At 51.1% G+C, this 18,135-nt stretch overlaps 2 protein-coding genes and 1 long non-coding RNA gene across 3 annotated transcripts; all 3 read left to right on the plus strand.

Moving 5' to 3' along the window:
• Window positions 1–2,458: 2,458 nt before the first annotated feature.
• LOC116644695 (metallothionein-2-like) lies at window positions 2,459–3,377 on the plus strand. Its single transcript, XM_032424468.1, has 3 exons — window positions 2,459–2,570; window positions 2,871–2,936; window positions 3,118–3,377. The coding sequence occupies exons 1-3, from the start codon at window positions 2,543–2,545 to the stop codon at window positions 3,207–3,209; spliced, it is 186 nt and encodes a 61-aa protein (XP_032280359.1). The 5' UTR covers window positions 2,459–2,542; the 3' UTR covers window positions 3,210–3,377.
• Window positions 3,378–7,199: 3,822 nt separating this feature from the next.
• On the plus strand, window positions 7,200–8,836 carry LOC116644677 (metallothionein-2). Its single transcript, XM_032424435.1, has 3 exons — window positions 7,200–7,331; window positions 7,875–7,940; window positions 8,602–8,836. Exons 1-3 carry the CDS (start codon window positions 7,304–7,306, stop codon window positions 8,691–8,693), a joined length of 186 nt encoding a protein of 61 aa, XP_032280326.1. The 5' UTR covers window positions 7,200–7,303; the 3' UTR covers window positions 8,694–8,836.
• A 2,836-nt stretch (window positions 8,837–11,672) lies between these two features.
• On the plus strand, window positions 11,673–15,285 carry LOC116644678. Its single transcript, XR_004301803.1, has 2 exons — window positions 11,673–11,882; window positions 12,346–15,285. It is a non-coding gene; the product is annotated as an uncharacterized LOC116644678 (long non-coding RNA).
• The last annotated feature ends 2,850 nt before the right edge of the window (window positions 15,286–18,135 follow it).

The following is an 18,135-nucleotide window of genomic DNA, read 5'->3' on the forward strand; positions in this document are numbered from 1 at the left end:
CACACGTTCCTACATATTATAGACATGGAAAGTGCCAGGAAGGAGAAGGACAGGATGTTTACCAGCAGGTTCCATGGACATCCTGACCGAGCACGGGGTTCAGGACGGGTTCCCGAGGAAGTGACGTTTGAGACATTGAAGACATTTCCACAGGACCTTACAACACATGCTACGAGAACAGCCTGTCCTCTCCCGCCTCCTCACTTAAGTCCCTGCTGCAGCAACTGGCATTCCCTAAAGCTTCCCAGAAACTTCCAGCAACCAAAGGTTGCTGACTCCTCTGATGACACACTCTGGGCATTCCAAGGATGATGATTTAAGATCCGTTACCCAGCGGCCAGACCCACAGGGTGAAGCAGTGTGTGCCCCCTCAGAAAGGAAATTGGATGCTACCTCCACTCTTCCCCTCCGCTACACGGGGATAGAAAGTTCTTGTGGGCTTTTCCCTTCCAAATGTTCCAGGGCAATGCCAACTTTCCAACTGCAGGCTGGAATACAACTCCTTGAATCTCACCCTCCTTACCTCACTGGCCCACCTCCTTCCAGGCTGGACTGACTTTCCCCCTCTCTGCTTCCCCGTCCCTGAAGGCAACCTCCATCCTAGCCAGGACCCTGGTGTCACCTTTCCCTATGCGCCCATGGGGCTGCCCCCATGACTCTGAGTTTCCTGACACCAGGCTCTTAGTTTCTTTTTCTTTCTTTCTTTCTTTCTTTCGTTCTTTCTTTCTTTTCTCTTTCTTTTCTTTCTCTTTCTTTCTTTCTTTTCTTTCTCTTTCTTTCTCTTTCTTTTCTTTCTTTCTCTTTCTTTTCTTTTCTTTCTTTCTTTTTTTTAAGATTTTATTTATTTGACAGAGAGAGACACAGCAAGAGAGGGAACACAAGCAGGGGGAGTGGGAGAGGGAGAAGCAGGCTTCCCGCAGAGCAGGGAGCCTGATGCGGGGCTCGATCCCAGGACCCCGGGATCATGACCTGAGCTGAAGGCAGCCGCTTAACGACTGAGCCACCCAGGAGCCCCGGCTCTTGGTTTATTGATCCTTACTCTCCCCTGTTGGTGATGTCTACCCTTAGATGATCTATATCCTTAACATCTGCTGGATGCTTTGATTTGAATCACCAGGCTCTGCTATGCACTAGCTCTGTGACATTGGGCAAGTTACTTAACCTCTCTGGGCTGCCATTTCCTCCTCTTTAAAATAAGAGATAGTCCTTACCTCACAAGGTTGTGTTTAAAAACAAAATTCAGGGGCGCCTGGGTGGCTCAGTCAGTTAAGCGTCTGCCTTTGGCTCAGGTCCTGATCCCAGGGTCCTTGGATCGAGCCCCGCATCAGGCTCCCTGCTCGGTGGGGAGCCTGCTTCTCCCTCTCCCTCTGCTGCTCCCCCTGCTTGTGCTTTCTCTCGCTCTCTCTCCTGCTCTCTGTCAAATATATAAATAAAATATTTTAATAAAATAAAAACAAAAATTAGTAAATTTGAAGATCTAATTGGCTTTATTGCATGATTCATGAATCAGGCAGCATCCCATCTGTAAGTGGAGGGGAGCTCTGAGGAGTTGTACAAAGTGGAAGGTTTTTATAGGAAAGAGAGTGGGGCAAGAAGTTAGGAGCAAGGGAAAAGGAAAGGACTGTTGTAGGCAAGGTCACCTTCCCTTAGGTGGAAGGGCAGGGGTCTTATTAGGTGGATCACTTCATCTTCCTTTGGGAAATAGGACCCTGGTGACAGATTGCCTCCTGCGTGCTCATCAGAAAATTCCTGATTGACCCCTAAGACTTACATTTCTGGGGGAGGTTGAAACTGCAGTTAGGTTAGGTATTAAGCCCACTTTGGTGACTTGGTCTAAGTGACACCATTTTGGGCCTGTGATTTTCTTTTTAACAGTTATTACAGGATTAAATGAGAGCCGGCAGATAACACACAATAACACACAATCACACAATAAAGCACTCCATATACCCTGGATAGGTATGTTTTCCATAACCATCCACCCCATGGGCTTACTATGCTGTTAAAATTATTAAGTCTTGACAGGTACAAAGAGGTTTTTGTAATCTGTCTGCACTTCCAACCGATTTTTCTGTCCAAGCAGAGTCCCCAAGACCCGTTCCCCACCCCCTCCCAGCTTATTTCCCCCCCTCCCCCCCATCCCCGTCCCAGTCCCCGTTCCGAGACAAACGAGTTCAAGCACAGACCCGGAGGGCGGGGGGCGTGGGGGGCCGGGTGCTGGGCACACGGCCCGGCCACCAGGCACGCGGCGTCCCCGCTCTGCACCCGGCCCTCCCTCGTGCGCGGTGGCCCGGGGCTCACGGAGGCGGCTTCTGGGAACCCGGGCTGGCGGCCGTGTGCACAGCGCCGTGCGCTGCGCGGCCGTGGGTGAGGCAGCGCGGGACGTGTGCAAGCAGCGGCCGGCGGGGCGGGCTTTTGCACTCGTCCCGGCTCCTTCCCGCTATAAAGGCGGCCCGGCGCGCCGCGCTGCGCCACGGCTCCCCGAAGTGCCAGCTCGTTCTCGGACCGCTGTCGCCGGACTCCACCACCGCTTCTTCTCGCTATGGATCCCAACTGCTCCTGCACCCCCGGTAAGGAGATCCGGGCCGGGGCCGCGCGTCCGTTCAGAGCTAGAGAAGCAATCTCTGACGCCCCCTTCTCTTCCTGGCCACTTAGTTTCGGGGCTGCTAACTGCTGTTTTCCAAACCTTTTTGGTGCACCTCTCTCTAGGTTCATCGAGGCACCCACCCCAGCCCACCCCCCGCTTTTACCGATAAGGGGTCGGACTTCATAGCTGGGTCCCGGTTCCCAGGGGTTGGTTGTGGGAACCCGCACGCATTCCCGCGTTCGGGTCCAGGGACAGTTCTCACCGCTTGCCTTGCTCCTTGCAGGTGGCTCCTGCACGTGCGCCGGCTCCTGCAAATGCAAAGAGTGCAGATGCACCTCCTGCAAGAAGAGTGAGTGAAATCTTTGCTCCTACACCCCCTACTACCCACCCCTACCCTCTATACCCCGAGGGGAATCCTTCAGCTGGGGGAGGGAACGTGCTGCCTCCACAGCGCGCCCTGTCCCGGACCGCCCGAATCCTTAATCGTGTGTGCCCAGCGCTCATCGCTGCCCTCCCCTTCCCTGGCCCAGGCTGCTGCTCCTGCTGTCCCGCGGGCTGTGCCAAGTGCGCCCAGGGCTGCATCTGCAAAGGCGCATCGGACAAGTGCAGCTGCTGTGCCTGATTCGTGGGAGCCCGCGCCCGATGTAAATACAGCCACGTGTACACACCTGCAGTGTTTTTTTGGTGCTTTTTGTTTTGGGGACAACTCTGACCCGTTTGCTACATTCCTTGTTTCTTTTTTGTTTTTCCTACAAAATGCGTGAATTATAATAAAAGTTGTCGACTTTTATTCTCGCTCTGTTTTTCTTTGCGTGCCCCCCGGGGCTAGGGTGGGGAATTCGACGGGAATTGCAGAAACCTGTTTTCTGGACACAAATGTTAATTCTCTAGAAACTGAGTGCCTTAAGGCAAGCCAGGTGACTTCACAGAGCTTATGCCAGAGGATATAAAGGCCTGGGGGCCCTCTATTCTCGTGCCAATTTTACTTTTTAAATAATGTCTATTCCCAGTGTGGGGCCTGAACTCATGACCCAGAGGTCAAGACTCACATACTCTACAGACTGGGCCAGGCAGGTGCCCTGTCGATCCAGACTTTTCTTATGCTCCGTGGTTTCTCTGCCCAACCTCAGTTCCTCATGGATTCCAGGCTTGAAAATGACTACAGGAGGTAGTCACCTTCGAATCCTACCTGGGGCTTCTAAAAAAATTACCTGTGGTAAAGGCGCGATTTTTACTTTCTATCCATCCCAAACTAAACCTTGGTAAAAAATACATACGAATTTCATGAAAATGCCATAAAAGAACAATATAAAGCCCATGTTTTTAGATTGAGCACACATAATTTCAATGAATATATGAAGAACAAGTAAAATTAGGGATTTTAATAAAGCGCTGCACATATATATGTTCACTGAAGGTGTCCACTGAGCACTAGAGAGAGAATTCACCAATGCCCCAGTGTCATGGACCACACACCTTGAGGAGCGCCGTCCTGGATATCCCTCCCCACAGGGCACTTGGCCTGCTCCCCGCCATTGCACCACTGACGGGACACCCTGTACCCCCGAGAGCTCCCTGGTGTGACTTGGCTCTGAATCTTTGGAAGTTCCTCCCTTGGTCAGGCTGGACTCTGTCCCTCCAGAATCCAGTTGTCCTTGGCAACTTGAAACCAACGCAGGGACTAGGGAACTGGAGGGAAGTGTCCAGCCATTTCCCAGCAAGAGGGAGGGTACCTGAGACCTGGTTCCAGCTGAAATACTTCACGGCTGCCCGTGCACGGCGATGGCCGATTCTGCGCTTTGGAGGGCGTGGTGGTGTTTATTAGGCAGGAGTGAGGCCCTGAGTGACTTGTAATTAATGCCAACGGTTAGTCCCCCTGGCTATTTGTGGAGGGAAATGCTACCTGATGTTTGATCAAAGGGAAAAGGGAGTCATGTGGTCCGGAGTCAGGACCAGGCTTGCCGGCAGGTGCCTGGTGTAAAAAGGGGATTTCAGAAGGCAGTGTGTGTCCAGGGCGTGGGCTTTGGTGTCCGGCAGCCTGGGTTCACATCCAACTTTGCAACAAGTAGCTTGGACAAGCTGCTCATCCTCACTGAGCTTCCATTTCTTCCTGTGTAGAAAAGAGATTCTATCTCTATATGGGGATTAAATGACTGTCCTGGCTCCTGGCCAGGGCTTAATAAACAGTGGTCATTATGTCCGACATTGGTGGAGACAGAATACTGTTGGATCCCAATAAGCTCTTGGGGAAAGGGTCATTAGTTAGAAAGCATTACTCTGGGTTGGAGGTTAAGGATGGGGTTGGAAATCTGCTGACATGATGCTAGGGGGAGGGTGGGTACCTCCTGCACGATGTCTCCAGGGACAAGATGCAGCCACAGCGTTTGGACAGACACAAAAGTCTTTACCATCCTTCACGTCATTTGGTCCGCAGGAGTCAGTGAGAGAGTGAATATGCAGGGGCTGGAGCAATTGTGCTGTCTTCAGAGAGGTTAAGCAACCCGCCCGAGGTCACACAGCTCCTAGTCAGGGGTCTGAACCTATAAAGCCGGCCTCATGCCCTGTCCATAGCTGGCTGATGATGATGTCACTAGGTGCTAAATATTGCTTCTCACTATTCAAAGGTGGAAGAGCCTTTGGAGATGGACCAATTGTGCCCCAGCTTGAGAGATAGGAAACAGAAGCCCAGAGAGGTCACAGAGCTATGCAGAGGATCTAACTGCCAACTCGGTGCTCTTCCCACGCTGCCTCTGTGCCAGGCGTTCAGTGTCCTCACCTTTCACGTGAAGTCGTGGAGCGGGATGGTGGGTGAAGCCATGATGCCGCAGTCAGCCCACGTGCGTGCAAATCCCACCCGTGTTGCTTACAGCTGTGTGACATAAACCTCTCTGGCTTAGCTTCCTCTGCTCTAAAAAGGGTAAAAAAGGTATCTGTCTCAAAGAACTGAGTGAATTAATACGTGTGAAGAACTTAGAACAGTGTCAGACACGTGATGAGTGGTCTATTAATATTAGCTATTACTTTATTATTATTATACATAGCATAAGGCGTATTTGTTTATCTCCAGACAAATAAGCCAGGCCTGGGGTGCTAGCTATTACTTTATTATTATTATGTGTAGCATAAGGGGTATTTATTTCCCTCCAGACAAATAAGCCCAGGCTGGGGTGCCCAGTTATGTTTCCTGTGTGGTCTTTATCAACCACATAAGAACATGACCTATAGGCCAGAGAGCATCATTCAATCTCCGCCACACAATTGTGATCCCCATTACAGGTATAAAGCCACAAGGAAGATGTTCTGTGCCTTATATCAGATACCAAAAGACACCCACCAATTGTTTTACCACCTACACCATATTTTAACATTATACTTTGAAATGATTCATATTTTCTTTAATTTATATGAAAAGTAAACTTTTTATCCTTACTGAAAATGAGAATCAGTCTTATTCTAGACATAGAAAATAGGCACAAAAGCATATCCAGTGTATAAGAATTTATAACTATATATATTTCACTTACGGATCACTTTTTTTGCTACTCATGGTTGATGTGGCCACCTACTCTTCTTGGAAAGGTTTCATGCAGTGGAGAAGTGTAGACATTGCCAGGCCAAAGTCAGGCTTATCATGGACCTTCTCTTTCCCTTAGAAAGTTGACAGGATTCATCAGAGTGTAAATTCCTAGCTGTGGGACCTTGGCCAAGTAACTTAGACTTCTGTGTTGTAGTTATCCATTAAGAAAAAGTGCTCAAAAGTAATAGTAATTCCCTTTTGGGGTCTTTGTGAGGGTACACAAATCAAAAGTGAATATAATATGGCCTGGCACATACTAAATGCTACTTAATTCTCAGCATGTTGACACGGAAATAACTACTTTTCTGTGTTATGTAGAGCCAGGTCTCCCTAGCATCTTTGAGAGGAGATACCCATCTCACCCTCTGGAAACCGCTGGGAGTGGGGTGCCCCGGCAGGCTGGGGGGAGCACTAGTTTTAATGCAAAGAAGGCCCGCACAATCGCGCGCATATAACCGTTCGGGCATGCAGAATGTTAAGAGGCAGAGGTCTGTGTCCGCCACACGGTGTACAATATAACAGGGCCTGAAAGCCCAGCCCCTATGTGGGGACACGGAGAAGACACGCCAAAGGAGGCAAAGGGCACATCCACCGCCCGTGCTCTGCACACAACTCTCTCAGGTCTCTCTGCACACCTACCCTCCACCGGCCCACCTCCCCAGGCCCAGGTCGTGAGGCAGAGGCCTCTGCACACGGGCTCCAGGAAAGGGCGACCCCGGGGACACGTGCACGGGGCCCGGGGTGGGGAAGGCGGCGAGGACCCAGGCACTGGGTTCTCGGAACACCCGGGAACACGGGCGGCTGCCGACCTCGGGGAGCCGACAGGGGGCGGGCAGGGAGGCTGGGACTCGGCGTGTCGCCCGGCGCGCAGCCCCTCGGCGCGGTGCGCAGCGGGCCCAGTCGCCCTCGGGGACTCGTGCGCCCGGCCCGGCCAGGTGCACACGGCTCGGCCAAGGCCGCCGCGCGCCGCGCGCTCTCGGCGGGGCGGGTGCAAGGGCGGGGGCGGGGCCTTTGCGCCCGGGCCGCCCGCTCCGCCTATAAAGTGAGCCCGAGGCGCTGGGGCTCCACCACGCCTCCAGCCCGCAGCCGTGTCTCTCCGTGTCGCCTGCTTTGGACCTCCGTCCTCGACTCGACTCGAAATGGACCCCAACTGCTCCTGCTCCACCGGTAAGGAACCCCCTGCTCTGAGCCTTAGGGGGGGACGCTTCCCAGGCCCGGAGCGCGTGTCCTCGGGGTTAGAGGGGCGGGGGGTTGGAGCTGGAGCTGGAGGGGACTCCCGGAGTCAGCACGTGCTGTGCGTTGTCCCTGGCCAAGCTCCGGAGAGCATTTCCGTGCCTCGAGTTTAGAGTTGAGGGTACTGCGGTCACGTCGAGGTCCCCTGTCGGTCGGGGGCTGCTGGCCTGGGACTTGATGGCAGGTGGGGACATTGTATCCTCGGGGTTCAAGACCTAGGGCCCTGGCCCCCAACCCGGCCTGCTTGGGCTGGGCCTGGAGCCTGGGACCCTCCTTGCGCAGTCAAATCTGGAAGGGACCTACCTTTCCTAGCACCAGAAGAAAGTGGGGCTTCCCTTAATGACCTGCCCTGGGTGAGAAAAGGGCTCCCAGGGCTGGGCAGTGACAGGAGGCTGGAGATTGGGGCAGCTTGTTGGCCGACTGCTGCGGCTCCCACATCACCCCCCTGCTCCCTGCTCCTCCTTCTCTCCCTTGCAGGTGGCTCCTGCACGTGCGCCGGCTCCTGCAAATGCAAGGAGTGCAGATGCACCTCCTGCAAGAAGAGTGAGTGTGGTGGGGTGTTCTGTGGGGATCTGGGGACCGGGCTGGGTGGGCGGGGGGAGCCCAGAGCTCGGCAGGCGGGAGCAGGCCAGTGACCCAGCCTCTCTGCATCCCCTGCCCTGAGCCCCTGCCTCAGAATTGGAGCCGAAAGAGCATGTAGGTGATTTGAGTCCCAGCCTCATCCTAGAATAGGAAGACTGAGGCCCGGATCTAGGTCTCCTGCCTCCTGATGCAGCCTTCTGAACCCTCCAGTGTCCTGAACACTTGATGTACATGAGCTTGGTGACCGTGTGTGGTTTCTCTGACCTGCTGTAGCCTTTTCCTGTGGGGACAGCCCAGAGCTTCCGTGCCTCCCCCCCGGGAGCTGCTAGGCAGGGGGCACCCCCTCTCTGATCTTGAGGACTTTCTATCAAGATGTATGGTTCTGGGGGGCCTACATTGTCCCTGGACGCCCTGTCACTGTGTCTCCAGGCATTCTGCCCTGTGCTGGAATCAGATGGGGGCAGGGCAGCCTTCTCCCCGTGGGTAGGACTCAGTTGTCTAGACACAGCCTGCCATCAAGCCAGGGTCCGCCGAGGCTGGGGGCAAGGCCTGGGCTGGCCTGCTCTTAGGAAGGGGGGTCCCTGGCCATGTCTGCTCTGACCCTGTGGCCTTCCTGCCCCAGGCTGCTGCTCCTGCTGTCCCGCGGGCTGTGCCAAGTGTGCCCAGGGCTGCATCTGCAAAGGCGCATCGGACAAGTGCAGTTGCTGTGCCTGATGTGGGGGAGCCCGCGCCCGATGTAAACACAGCCATGTGTACACACCTGCAGTTTTTTACTTTTCATGCTCCCCGGACCCAGTTGCTACATTCCCGTTTCTATGAAATCTTTTGAATGACAATAAATTTATCTAGACTCTCTGGCTCCAAGTGTCAGGTGGTGTGTTGGGAGGATGGGACTTGGTTCTAATTGGGCTGCAGGGGAAAGTGGTTTGGGGGAGGTTAGGGGTGGGGTGGCCATGGGAAGTGGGGGCAGGGCAAGGTTCCTGGGGTCTGGCCTGCTCCACCTCCTTGAGCTCTTGGTTTTTGACTCTTCTTGGCTTAGCTGTGACAGGGTTTCCTCCGCCACCTAGAGAGTCCCCGCCCTTCGTGTGTATCTGTTCGCTGCCTGTATTCACTCAATAGCCACCTACAGAGTGAATGTCTACGTAGGCATTGGGTTCTCAGTGTTGGGGTAACATGGCGCCTCCAGACTGCTAAGGAGAGATCATTACTGAATGGAAAAATCACAGTGGCTCTGACAGAATGCTGTTGGGTGAGCCCAAGTGAGGAGACCTCGCACGGAGAGCTGCATCCCTGTCAGAGGGGACAACTGGAACAACGACCCTGATGGGGGTCAAGGGTGGGCCAGCGTGTAAGGGGATGTTCTAAGGTCACTTTGGAAAGAAGAGAACAGAGACTATGTGTCTCATTCATCTCCCTGACTTGCGACCTGGTTGCACTCTAAATCACTTGGAGAGGTCGAGAGTGCCACATCACGGTCCCATTCTCCCCTTCCCAGCCCCCATTCCGATTTCTTAGGTGTAAGATGGGCCAGGGAACCTGGGTTTTAATAAGTACCTAAGGTTGCCATCCACTGAGGCAGTCACATGGAGCATTTAGTGAAATGAAATGAGCCTCTGCCAGGAAATCTTTCCATCCCGGTTGGAATTTGAAGCCAACCCCCCCAACATATGACTGCCTGAACTGGGGGCCTAGGGAACCTGGAGGTACCTGGTTCCTTTCAGACGACGGGGGTGGGGGGGGAGAGGGGGGGAGGCCTCGCCCTGCAGGATGTGGGAAGTGTCTTTGTAGAGACTAAATCAGACTGAAAGGGTGGCCAGCCCCCTGGGGCTCATACTATGCAAACCTCACCGCAGTGTGACTGGGCTGGTGTCCCCGCCACTGTTTCCCAGGGAGAGCCTGGCCCAGACCTTGTGGCTCTTGGGCAGGAGTGTGGTATGCTGTCCCTCTGTTTGGTGCCACGTCACAAATGTGCCCAGAGATTGCACAACCCTGCTTTCAGGACTCACAGCTGCCAGTCCTCTCCGTGGAAGGATACAGCATGTTTTCATTTGGCCTGACAAACACCGTGATCCAGCTTACAGCTTTTTATTTTTATTTATTTTTTTTAAAGATTTTATTTATTTATTTTGACAGAGAGAGAGAGACAGCGAGAGAGGGAACACAAGCAGGGGGAGTGGGAGAGGGAGAAGCAGGCTTCCTGCTGAGCAGGGAGCCCGATGTGGGGCTCGATCCCAGGACCCTGGGATCGTGACCTGAGCCGAAGGCAGACGCTTAATGACTGAGCCACCCAGGCGCCCCACAGCTTTTTATTTTTCAAGTCATGTGTGAGGTGGCATCCTCCCTTCAGCCCCGAGCCCCATCACCCCAACAGGTGGGTGGGGTGTGACCATATGGCATCAGTTGGAGAGATTAATTTACAATAGGTTTTTAAAAAAATCGATATGGCTGTGTCAGAATGCCTCATTTAATTCCAGAAGTTATTATCTTGATGAGCTGGTAAAGCAATTAAGCATTGCTGCTCTGGGGCTGGACTGCCTGGCTAGAACCATAGCTCTACTACTTAGACAAGTTATGTGGCCTGTTGGTGCCTCACATTTCTCATCTGTAAAATGGGGGTAGTCATAGTGCCTACCCAGAGGGTTGTGAGGTTAAATGCGGCTAGCACAGTGCCTGCTTAAAATAAGTGCTCCTACATAACAATAAAAAATTAAAAAAAAAAAAAAAAAGTGCTCCAGGGCGCCTGGGTGGCTCAGATGGTTAAGCGTCTGCCTTCGGCTCAGGTCATGATCTCAGGGTCCTGGGTTCGAGTCCCGCATCGGGCTCCCTGCTCCTTGGGAGCCTGCTTCTCCCTCTGCTTCTCTCTCTCTCTCTCTCTCTCATGAATAAATAAATAAAATCTTTAAAAAAAAAAAAATAAGTGCTCCGAAAGTGCTACTTCCCTCTGGGCCAGGCATGGTATCCGACATTCACTAGGTGATCCATAAATGCTCTCTACTGGATTCAAAGAGCATTTACTGGACCCCTACTGTAGGTAAACCATTATGCTGGGCACCGAGGAAGATAGTATATAAATAAGACCCAATCCCTTTGCTGAAGCAAAGCTTATTCAAGTCCCTGTTGAATTCAGGGAGCATTTATTTATCATTTCAAGATGCAGCTGCTGAGCTGGTGAGGGTGTGATTCAATCTGATCAGGAGGCCAAGAGAAAACCCTATTCACTCATTCATTCATTCATTCATTCACATGGGCACTTTTTGGCCAGATCTAACTGGAGAATTGGCGGGTAGGCTAGACAAGTAGGGGGTTAACTCTTCCAGGGGAAAGGGAAGAGGCTTGCATGACACCCCTGACCGATGCAGATGCTTAGTATTCGATGAGCCAATCAGATCCTCTCCCCTGAGAAGCAGAAATTCAAGGTGCAGGTGGCAGGAACAAAAGGTAACTGGAGCTCTTATGTCATGGGAACAATAAAGAATCCACCCAAATGGTAGCCATGAGGATGATTTGACCAAGCTACAGATTTGTTTTCTTTTAAAGGTATATTGATTGATTGATTGATTGATTGATTGATTTGGGGGGCATGAGAAGGAGGAACGGGCAGAGGGAGAGAGAGAGAATCTCATACAGACTCCCCACTGAGCGTGGAGCCCGACACGGGGCTCGATCCCACGACCCTGAGATCATGACCTACGCTGAAATCAAGAGTCCATGCTCAACTGACTGAGCCACCCAAGCACCCCTACAGATTTGTTTTCTATGAGAACTGCTGTTCATCTCAGTCTTCTAGGGACCGGAGAGCTGAACACCTGCTGGGAAGAGTCCCAGGGACACCTCACTTCCCTTTGAATTCTGAAAGCGAACCCTTCAATGACAGCAACAGAAATGGACTCTAGCCAAAATTAGGTACAAAAGAAATGCATTGACAGGATAAAGAGGACTATGGAGCTGATCAGAAGGATGGAGAACTAGGTCCCAAAAACGGGCAGGAGCCATGGTGCTGGGGGGAGGCAAGCAGCAGAGCGGGTCCCAGGAGTGGCCTGGCGGGGCTGTTACAGTTGGCAAACTGTCATCACTGTGTCTGCTGCCCTCGGACACCCCCATTGCTGCCACTGGCCACCGCTCTTGCAAATGAGTTCTCGACCCCTCCACTAAGCTCTTCGCCTCTTGCCCCAGACCCGAAGACCCCAGCTGGCTGGGGGGTGGGGAGGAGGCGTATCTGGCCCCCTTTGGATTCCCCAGTGGGAGGCGGGATCCTGCAGACACCCAGACTGACTGGGGGTAAGATGCTAGTAAGTTCCAGCCAGAAAACCAGTGAGTCATTCGGGAGAGTTTAATAAAGGGATTTTTTTTTTTTTTTTGGAAGCAGGAATCAGAAGAATTCAGAGAACTGAACAAGAGATGTGAAGCAGAGGAGGAGGCATCAGCAGGCCCACGCCTGAAGAGCCAGGAAGGGGCTGTCCCTGGACGGAGAGCAGCTGTAGCTGGAGAAGAGGATGCCCCAGCAAGAGCTGTGAGCTTCAGGTGGCATCCAACCTTGCCGGGGAGCCTGGGGAACACATTCGGTGACCTCCTGCCCTCCCCGACCAGACGCTGTTGGGTCCCCACCCTCGGCCTGGCTCACGGAGGGGACAGTGGACAGTGGATTGGGGAAATACTCAGCACCCCCTGCAAATAGCGTGTGCCACCATCAACAAAAGCCATGTCTCTTCCTCGTACCCTGGGAGAATCTCACTAAGCTGAGGATGAATTCAGCTCACGGGGCTGGAGGGAAGGAGGGAGGGGGTCAAGGGTGATGGTAGAAGCCCCGTTGTGGGGAGGAGGCATGGTGGTCCCTCAGAATGGCCGTCTGCAGGTCTGCTCAGAGCCCCATGGGGAGGAGGGTAGAGGAGAAAATTGAATCCACTGGGACTCTCACCCGGCCCCAGCTATGGCATCACAACACCCACTGAACCACCCTTCCAGAGTGATCCCCGAGGCCACTCCTGGAGGGCTAAAGGCCCACACCACCTCCCTCCCGGGAGGCAAAACCTTGAAGTTGACTGAGGTTGCCCTCCCCTTCCGCTTACATCCCTCCACCACACCCAGATCCTTCCCGGCCCCATCCTCCCTCCATGCTGGCCTTTCTCTCTCCCTCTGCAGACTCTTCTATCTAGCAGGGATGGGGAGGTTGGGGTATGTTGTAAAAGTTGGCTGTTTTTTGCCTGGCAGCTGGCAGTGGGGACTTCTCGGGCATCAGAGATCCTTCCTGGCCTCTGCCTCTGCCTGCACAGGCTCAGTGATTCTTGAGCCGTCAAGGGAGGAGGCTGAGGTATGGCTGGAGAGTGGGTGTTGTCACTAAGGCTGGGGGGATGGGAAAGACTCCGTGGACTAGCCCTCAGGGGATTCCAGAGGTTGCCTAGCAAACTGGGGAATGGGATCTGGGGCCCCATCACCAGCCATTCTGGCCTACCTGACACATCATTGCCATTGCTGAGGGTGGGGGTCTTGCCATATGCAAACCACTGGAGTCTGCTCTCTCTCTAAGACACTTCCCATGTCCTACACCACCCCCCCAAGCAAAGCCAAGCTATACCCTCCAACAGGAAGGCATTTAGTGATCCAGGGTCACCCCAGCAGGGAGGCTTCGACAGATTCGCGTTGTTCTTCCGGGCAAGAAGGCCATGCTTCACCCAGAAAAGTGATGCCCTGGGGGTGCATTCAGGTTTGTAATGGGCACTGGCCGAGTTTGGCTGTCCGGTATGCATTCTCTGACTTTCTTCTGGTGAACCTCCTCTGCCCAGCCCTGGAAATTGGGGGAGATTCAGGGGTCTAGTTAAAAAAGCTAGAAGTTCAGACCCTTGTCCTCCAAGGAGCCCAGCCAATCAGATGTTCCCCTTTGGAACTCAAACATGGGCTAGAATGGGTTCCAAGGACATTCCTCACAGGCACGTGTCCTGACCAGATTCTTTGGGCCCTGACACCAGGCCTGTGGATCCTGTGCCCCAACCCTATGGCATTTCCTTCGTTTCTTCCTCTTTCCAAGCCTGGTCCCTCCATGCCACCCACCCCTCCCCGCCCCAGCCTTTTATCATCCCAGTGAATAATGCTTAGCTTAATTCTATTAAGGAGTCTGGGTTTAGAATTAAAAAAAAAAAAAGAGTCTGGGGAAGATGTTGGTGGGGCAAGGAGGCTTCCTCTGTTGGCATCATAGGACCATAGTTCCCAAGATTGGCCTCGCCAGACCCGAAGGTCCTGAGGCTCTGAGGGCAGAACAAGTCCAGGGGCCTGATTATCACCTCTCATCCTGGCCCACATTCCTTCTTGCCTGGGCCTGTAAGACACACCCATGGGTGAGGTTTTCTTTGGGCAGTAGGCATTTCCTGCCCTCGGGGCCTGCCACTCTCAGGGCTGGGAAAATTACTTTCCTGGCAGGGACTCAAGGTTTGTACCAGTCAGATGAGGCTCCTCATGTCCCTATGGGTCACATGGTGCTGGGTCCCTGGTACAGATGGAAAAACAAGACAAATCCCCAAGGCAAGCTCCCTTATGTGCAGGGCGCTTAGCACGCCAGACTCCCCTTTGAGTGTGCTCAGTGTGGGCCCTTGCCTCTCCTGGAGGAGGGGACCGTGTAAGAAAAGGCTTGGGAAGAAGAGCCTTGTTCGATCATTTCCCACGTAATAGGGAGCCATAGAGGGTTAAGGGGCAAAGAAACAGTATGACTGCAGCTGATCATTTATTCACTCCTGGGTACTTCCACTGGTGCTGGGCCAGTGGCAAGGACTGATTATTAATGATGAGTTAGACATGCTTTGCCCTCTAGGGGTGTGTGGGCAGAGTCAAGTATACAAATAAATTCAACGTAGGGTGATAGAAGGCAGTTGGGCATCGAGTAGACTCCCACCTCTTGTTGCCACCTCCACTGAAGCCACACTGGTCCAAGCTGCCATCTGCTCGCGCCCTGGACTCCTACCTGGTGGTCTCCCTACGTCGGCCTGGGCCCCCTGCAGTCTGTCCTCAGCCCAGCAGCCAGAGGGGTCTTCTGCTCAAAACCCAACATTGGTCTCCATCTCGCTCTGTGTACCAAGTCCTCACAAGGACGACCCACAGGGTCCATAATAGATTCTATCTATGGGTGCACATCCTCTCTCAGATTTTTAAATTTCTGCCAATGAAATGGGTGCAAAATGATATCTCACTGTGACTTTAATTTGCATTTTCTTGATCACTGCTGATGTTGAACCTCCTCTTCATATGTTTGTTGCCATATGTGTTTCTTTTTCTGAAAAATGCCTGTCTATATCTTGTGCTCATTAAAAAAAAAAAAAAACTGAAGTCCATACTTTATTCAAATTTCCTTAATTTTTACCTAAGTTCCTTTTTCTGTTCCAGGGAAGATACCGCATTGCATCTAACCAGCAATAAGCCCTTAGATGTTGACCTTGACCACTTGGCCAAGGTAGTATTGGGTGTCTCCACAGTAAGGTTATTCTTTTTTGCCCCCATCTCTGTGCTTCACTCTTTGGTTTTTTGGGGTTTTTTTTATTTTAAAGAATTTTTATTTATTTGACAGAGAGCAGAAGCAGGTGGAGTAGCAGGGAGAGGGAGAGGGAGAAGCAGGCTCCCCACTGAGCAAGGAGCCAGACGTGGGGCTCAATCCCAGTAATCTGGGATCACGACCTGAGCCGAAGGCAGACGCTTAACCAACTGAGCCACCCAGACGCCCCTGTGCTTCACTCTTTGGAAGGAAGTCACTTGGTACTTCCACACTTACGGAATGGGAAGTTATGCTCCTCAAGGGCAAGTATCTACATACATTATTTGGAATTCCACACAGATTTGTATCTTTTCTACTTATTTGTTTGTTCAATGACTCATTTATATCAGCATGGGTTCATAGATATTTACTTTATACTTTGTTTTTTTTTAAAAATTTTATTTATTTATTTGAGAGAGAGAATGAGATAGAGAGAGCATGGGGGGGGAGGGTCAGAGGGAGAAGCAGACTCCCTGCTGAGCAGGGAGCCCGATGTGGGGCTCGATCCCGGGACTCCAGGATCGTGACCTGAGCCGAAGGCAGTCGCTTAACCGACTGAGCCACCCAAGCGCCCTATACTTTATTTATTTTGTTGCTCAAATTATTCCAGCTCTGGCCACTGACAGCTCTTTCAAGTTGGCTCCTGGGTCCTTTTGACATACCCCTATCATTGTGGGTTTTCTTTTTTTTTTTTTTATCTCTTCATTACTTTCCGTTTGTGCCCATTTTTCCATGGGTTATTTGTATCCTTCTTCTTATGTCACAGGTATTCATTATACGCTCCTGAAAATCATCCTTTGTCTGAGTCTTTTGATGGGCAAACATTCTTACTTTTAGTTAAACTTATTAAATTTTATTATATAATCAGTTCTTTCATGGCTCATTTAGGAAATCTTTTGCTACTGTGAAGTCTAAAAGATATTTGAATACCTAAAAATATCTAAAATATATCTTCTAAAGTTTTGTTTTTAAATTGAAGCCCTTCATCCATCTGGAATAGGATTTCCGTATATAGTGTTGAGACAAGGATCCAATTTCATCTTTTTCCTGGTGAGTAATCAGGTCCATTTATTGCATGTTCCTTCTTTTCCCCACTGACCTGACTTGCCACTTTTGTTAAGTACCAAAGTTCCATAGATGTGTGATCTGTTTCTGAGCTTTCTCTCTCTTTTTTTAAAAGATTTTATTCATTTATTTGACAGAGAGAGAGAGAGAGCACAAACAGGGGAAGTGGCAGGTGAGCAGAGAGCCAGGACCCCGGAATCATGACCTGAGCCGAAGGCAGACACTTAACCAACTGAGCCACCCAGGCGCCCCTGACCTCTCTCTTTTTTTATAAAAATGATTTTATTTTTAAGTAATCTCTACACCCAACATGGGGCTTGAACTCAAACCCCGAGATCAAGAGTTGCATGCTCTTCTGACTGAGACAGCCAGGCGCCCCTCTTTTCTAAAACTTTATAATAAGCCCTGACGTCTCCCCATGCCTCTATTTCCAAGCCCCTGCTGTTCTTCAGAAATATCCTGGCTATCCCTGGCTCTTCGCTTTTCCATATACATTTTAGAATCACCTTATTATAGTTCTATGGAAAAATTCCTGTAGATTCTGATCAGAATTGCTTTGAATCTACAGATCAGTTTGGGGGAAGCAGATTTTTTTTCCCTCCTCAAACAGCAGAAATTTATTTTCTCACAGTTCTGGAGGCCAGAAGTTTGAGATCAGGGTGCCAGCATCATAGGGTTCTGGTGAGAGCCCGCGTCCAGGCTTGCAGACAGCTGCCTTCTTGCTGTGTCCTCACATGGCAGAGAAAGAGCGAAAGCAGACATCTTTAGAATATTAAACCTTCCTATCACAAAATGCTATAACTTCAGGAAAATACTGGTAAATGTTTAATGACCAGTTCTCCGGGGGGGGGGGGGGGGGGGGGGAACGCATTCATACACATGAATACATACATTTATTATAAATTTTAATGATATAAAGGATATGTAGCACACAATTTAGAAAAAAACAACAAAATATGCAATTCTCTTTATCGTACTCTCTATTGTCCATATAGTATTGATTTTCACAGAACGCTTTCACTGGTTTTTGCTGAACACTTGTATCTGCTGCCATAGGATGGTTTGCAATTGATGAGTAAATATAGTTCTCAATTTAAATGCAGGTTCATTTTGTTTTGTTTTGTTTTCATTAATGAGTAAGATGAAAGCCACACATGATTTCCGTTGTGTACCCTTCTTTTTCTTCTTTTTTTAAAAAAACAACCTTTTACTTTTTATTTTTTTAAGATTTTATTTATTTATTTGACAGAGACACAGCGAGAGCAGGAACACAAGCAAGGGGAGTAGGAGAGGGAGAAGCAGGCCTCCCGCCACTGAGCAGGGAGCCCCATGCGGGTCTCGATCCCAGGATCCTGGGATCATGACCTGAGCCGAAGGCAGATGCTTAATGACTGAGCCACCCAGGCGCCCCCAAAAAACAACCTTTAAAAATGCAGAATCACTCTTAGGCCACTCAAAGACAAGCTTTGGTTCAATTTGACTCACTGGCCAAAACTGACTGACCCTTGGTCTATATCCTTGAGATCATTTATATCCATTGTATCTGATGTGAAAATACTATACAATGGTATATTACTG

This window comes from Phoca vitulina, unplaced genomic scaffold, assembly GCF_004348235.1.
Source record: "Phoca vitulina isolate PV1807 unplaced genomic scaffold, GSC_HSeal_1.0 scaffold30, whole genome shotgun sequence".
Classification (NCBI taxonomy): Eukaryota; Metazoa; Chordata; class Mammalia; order Carnivora; family Phocidae; genus Phoca; species Phoca vitulina.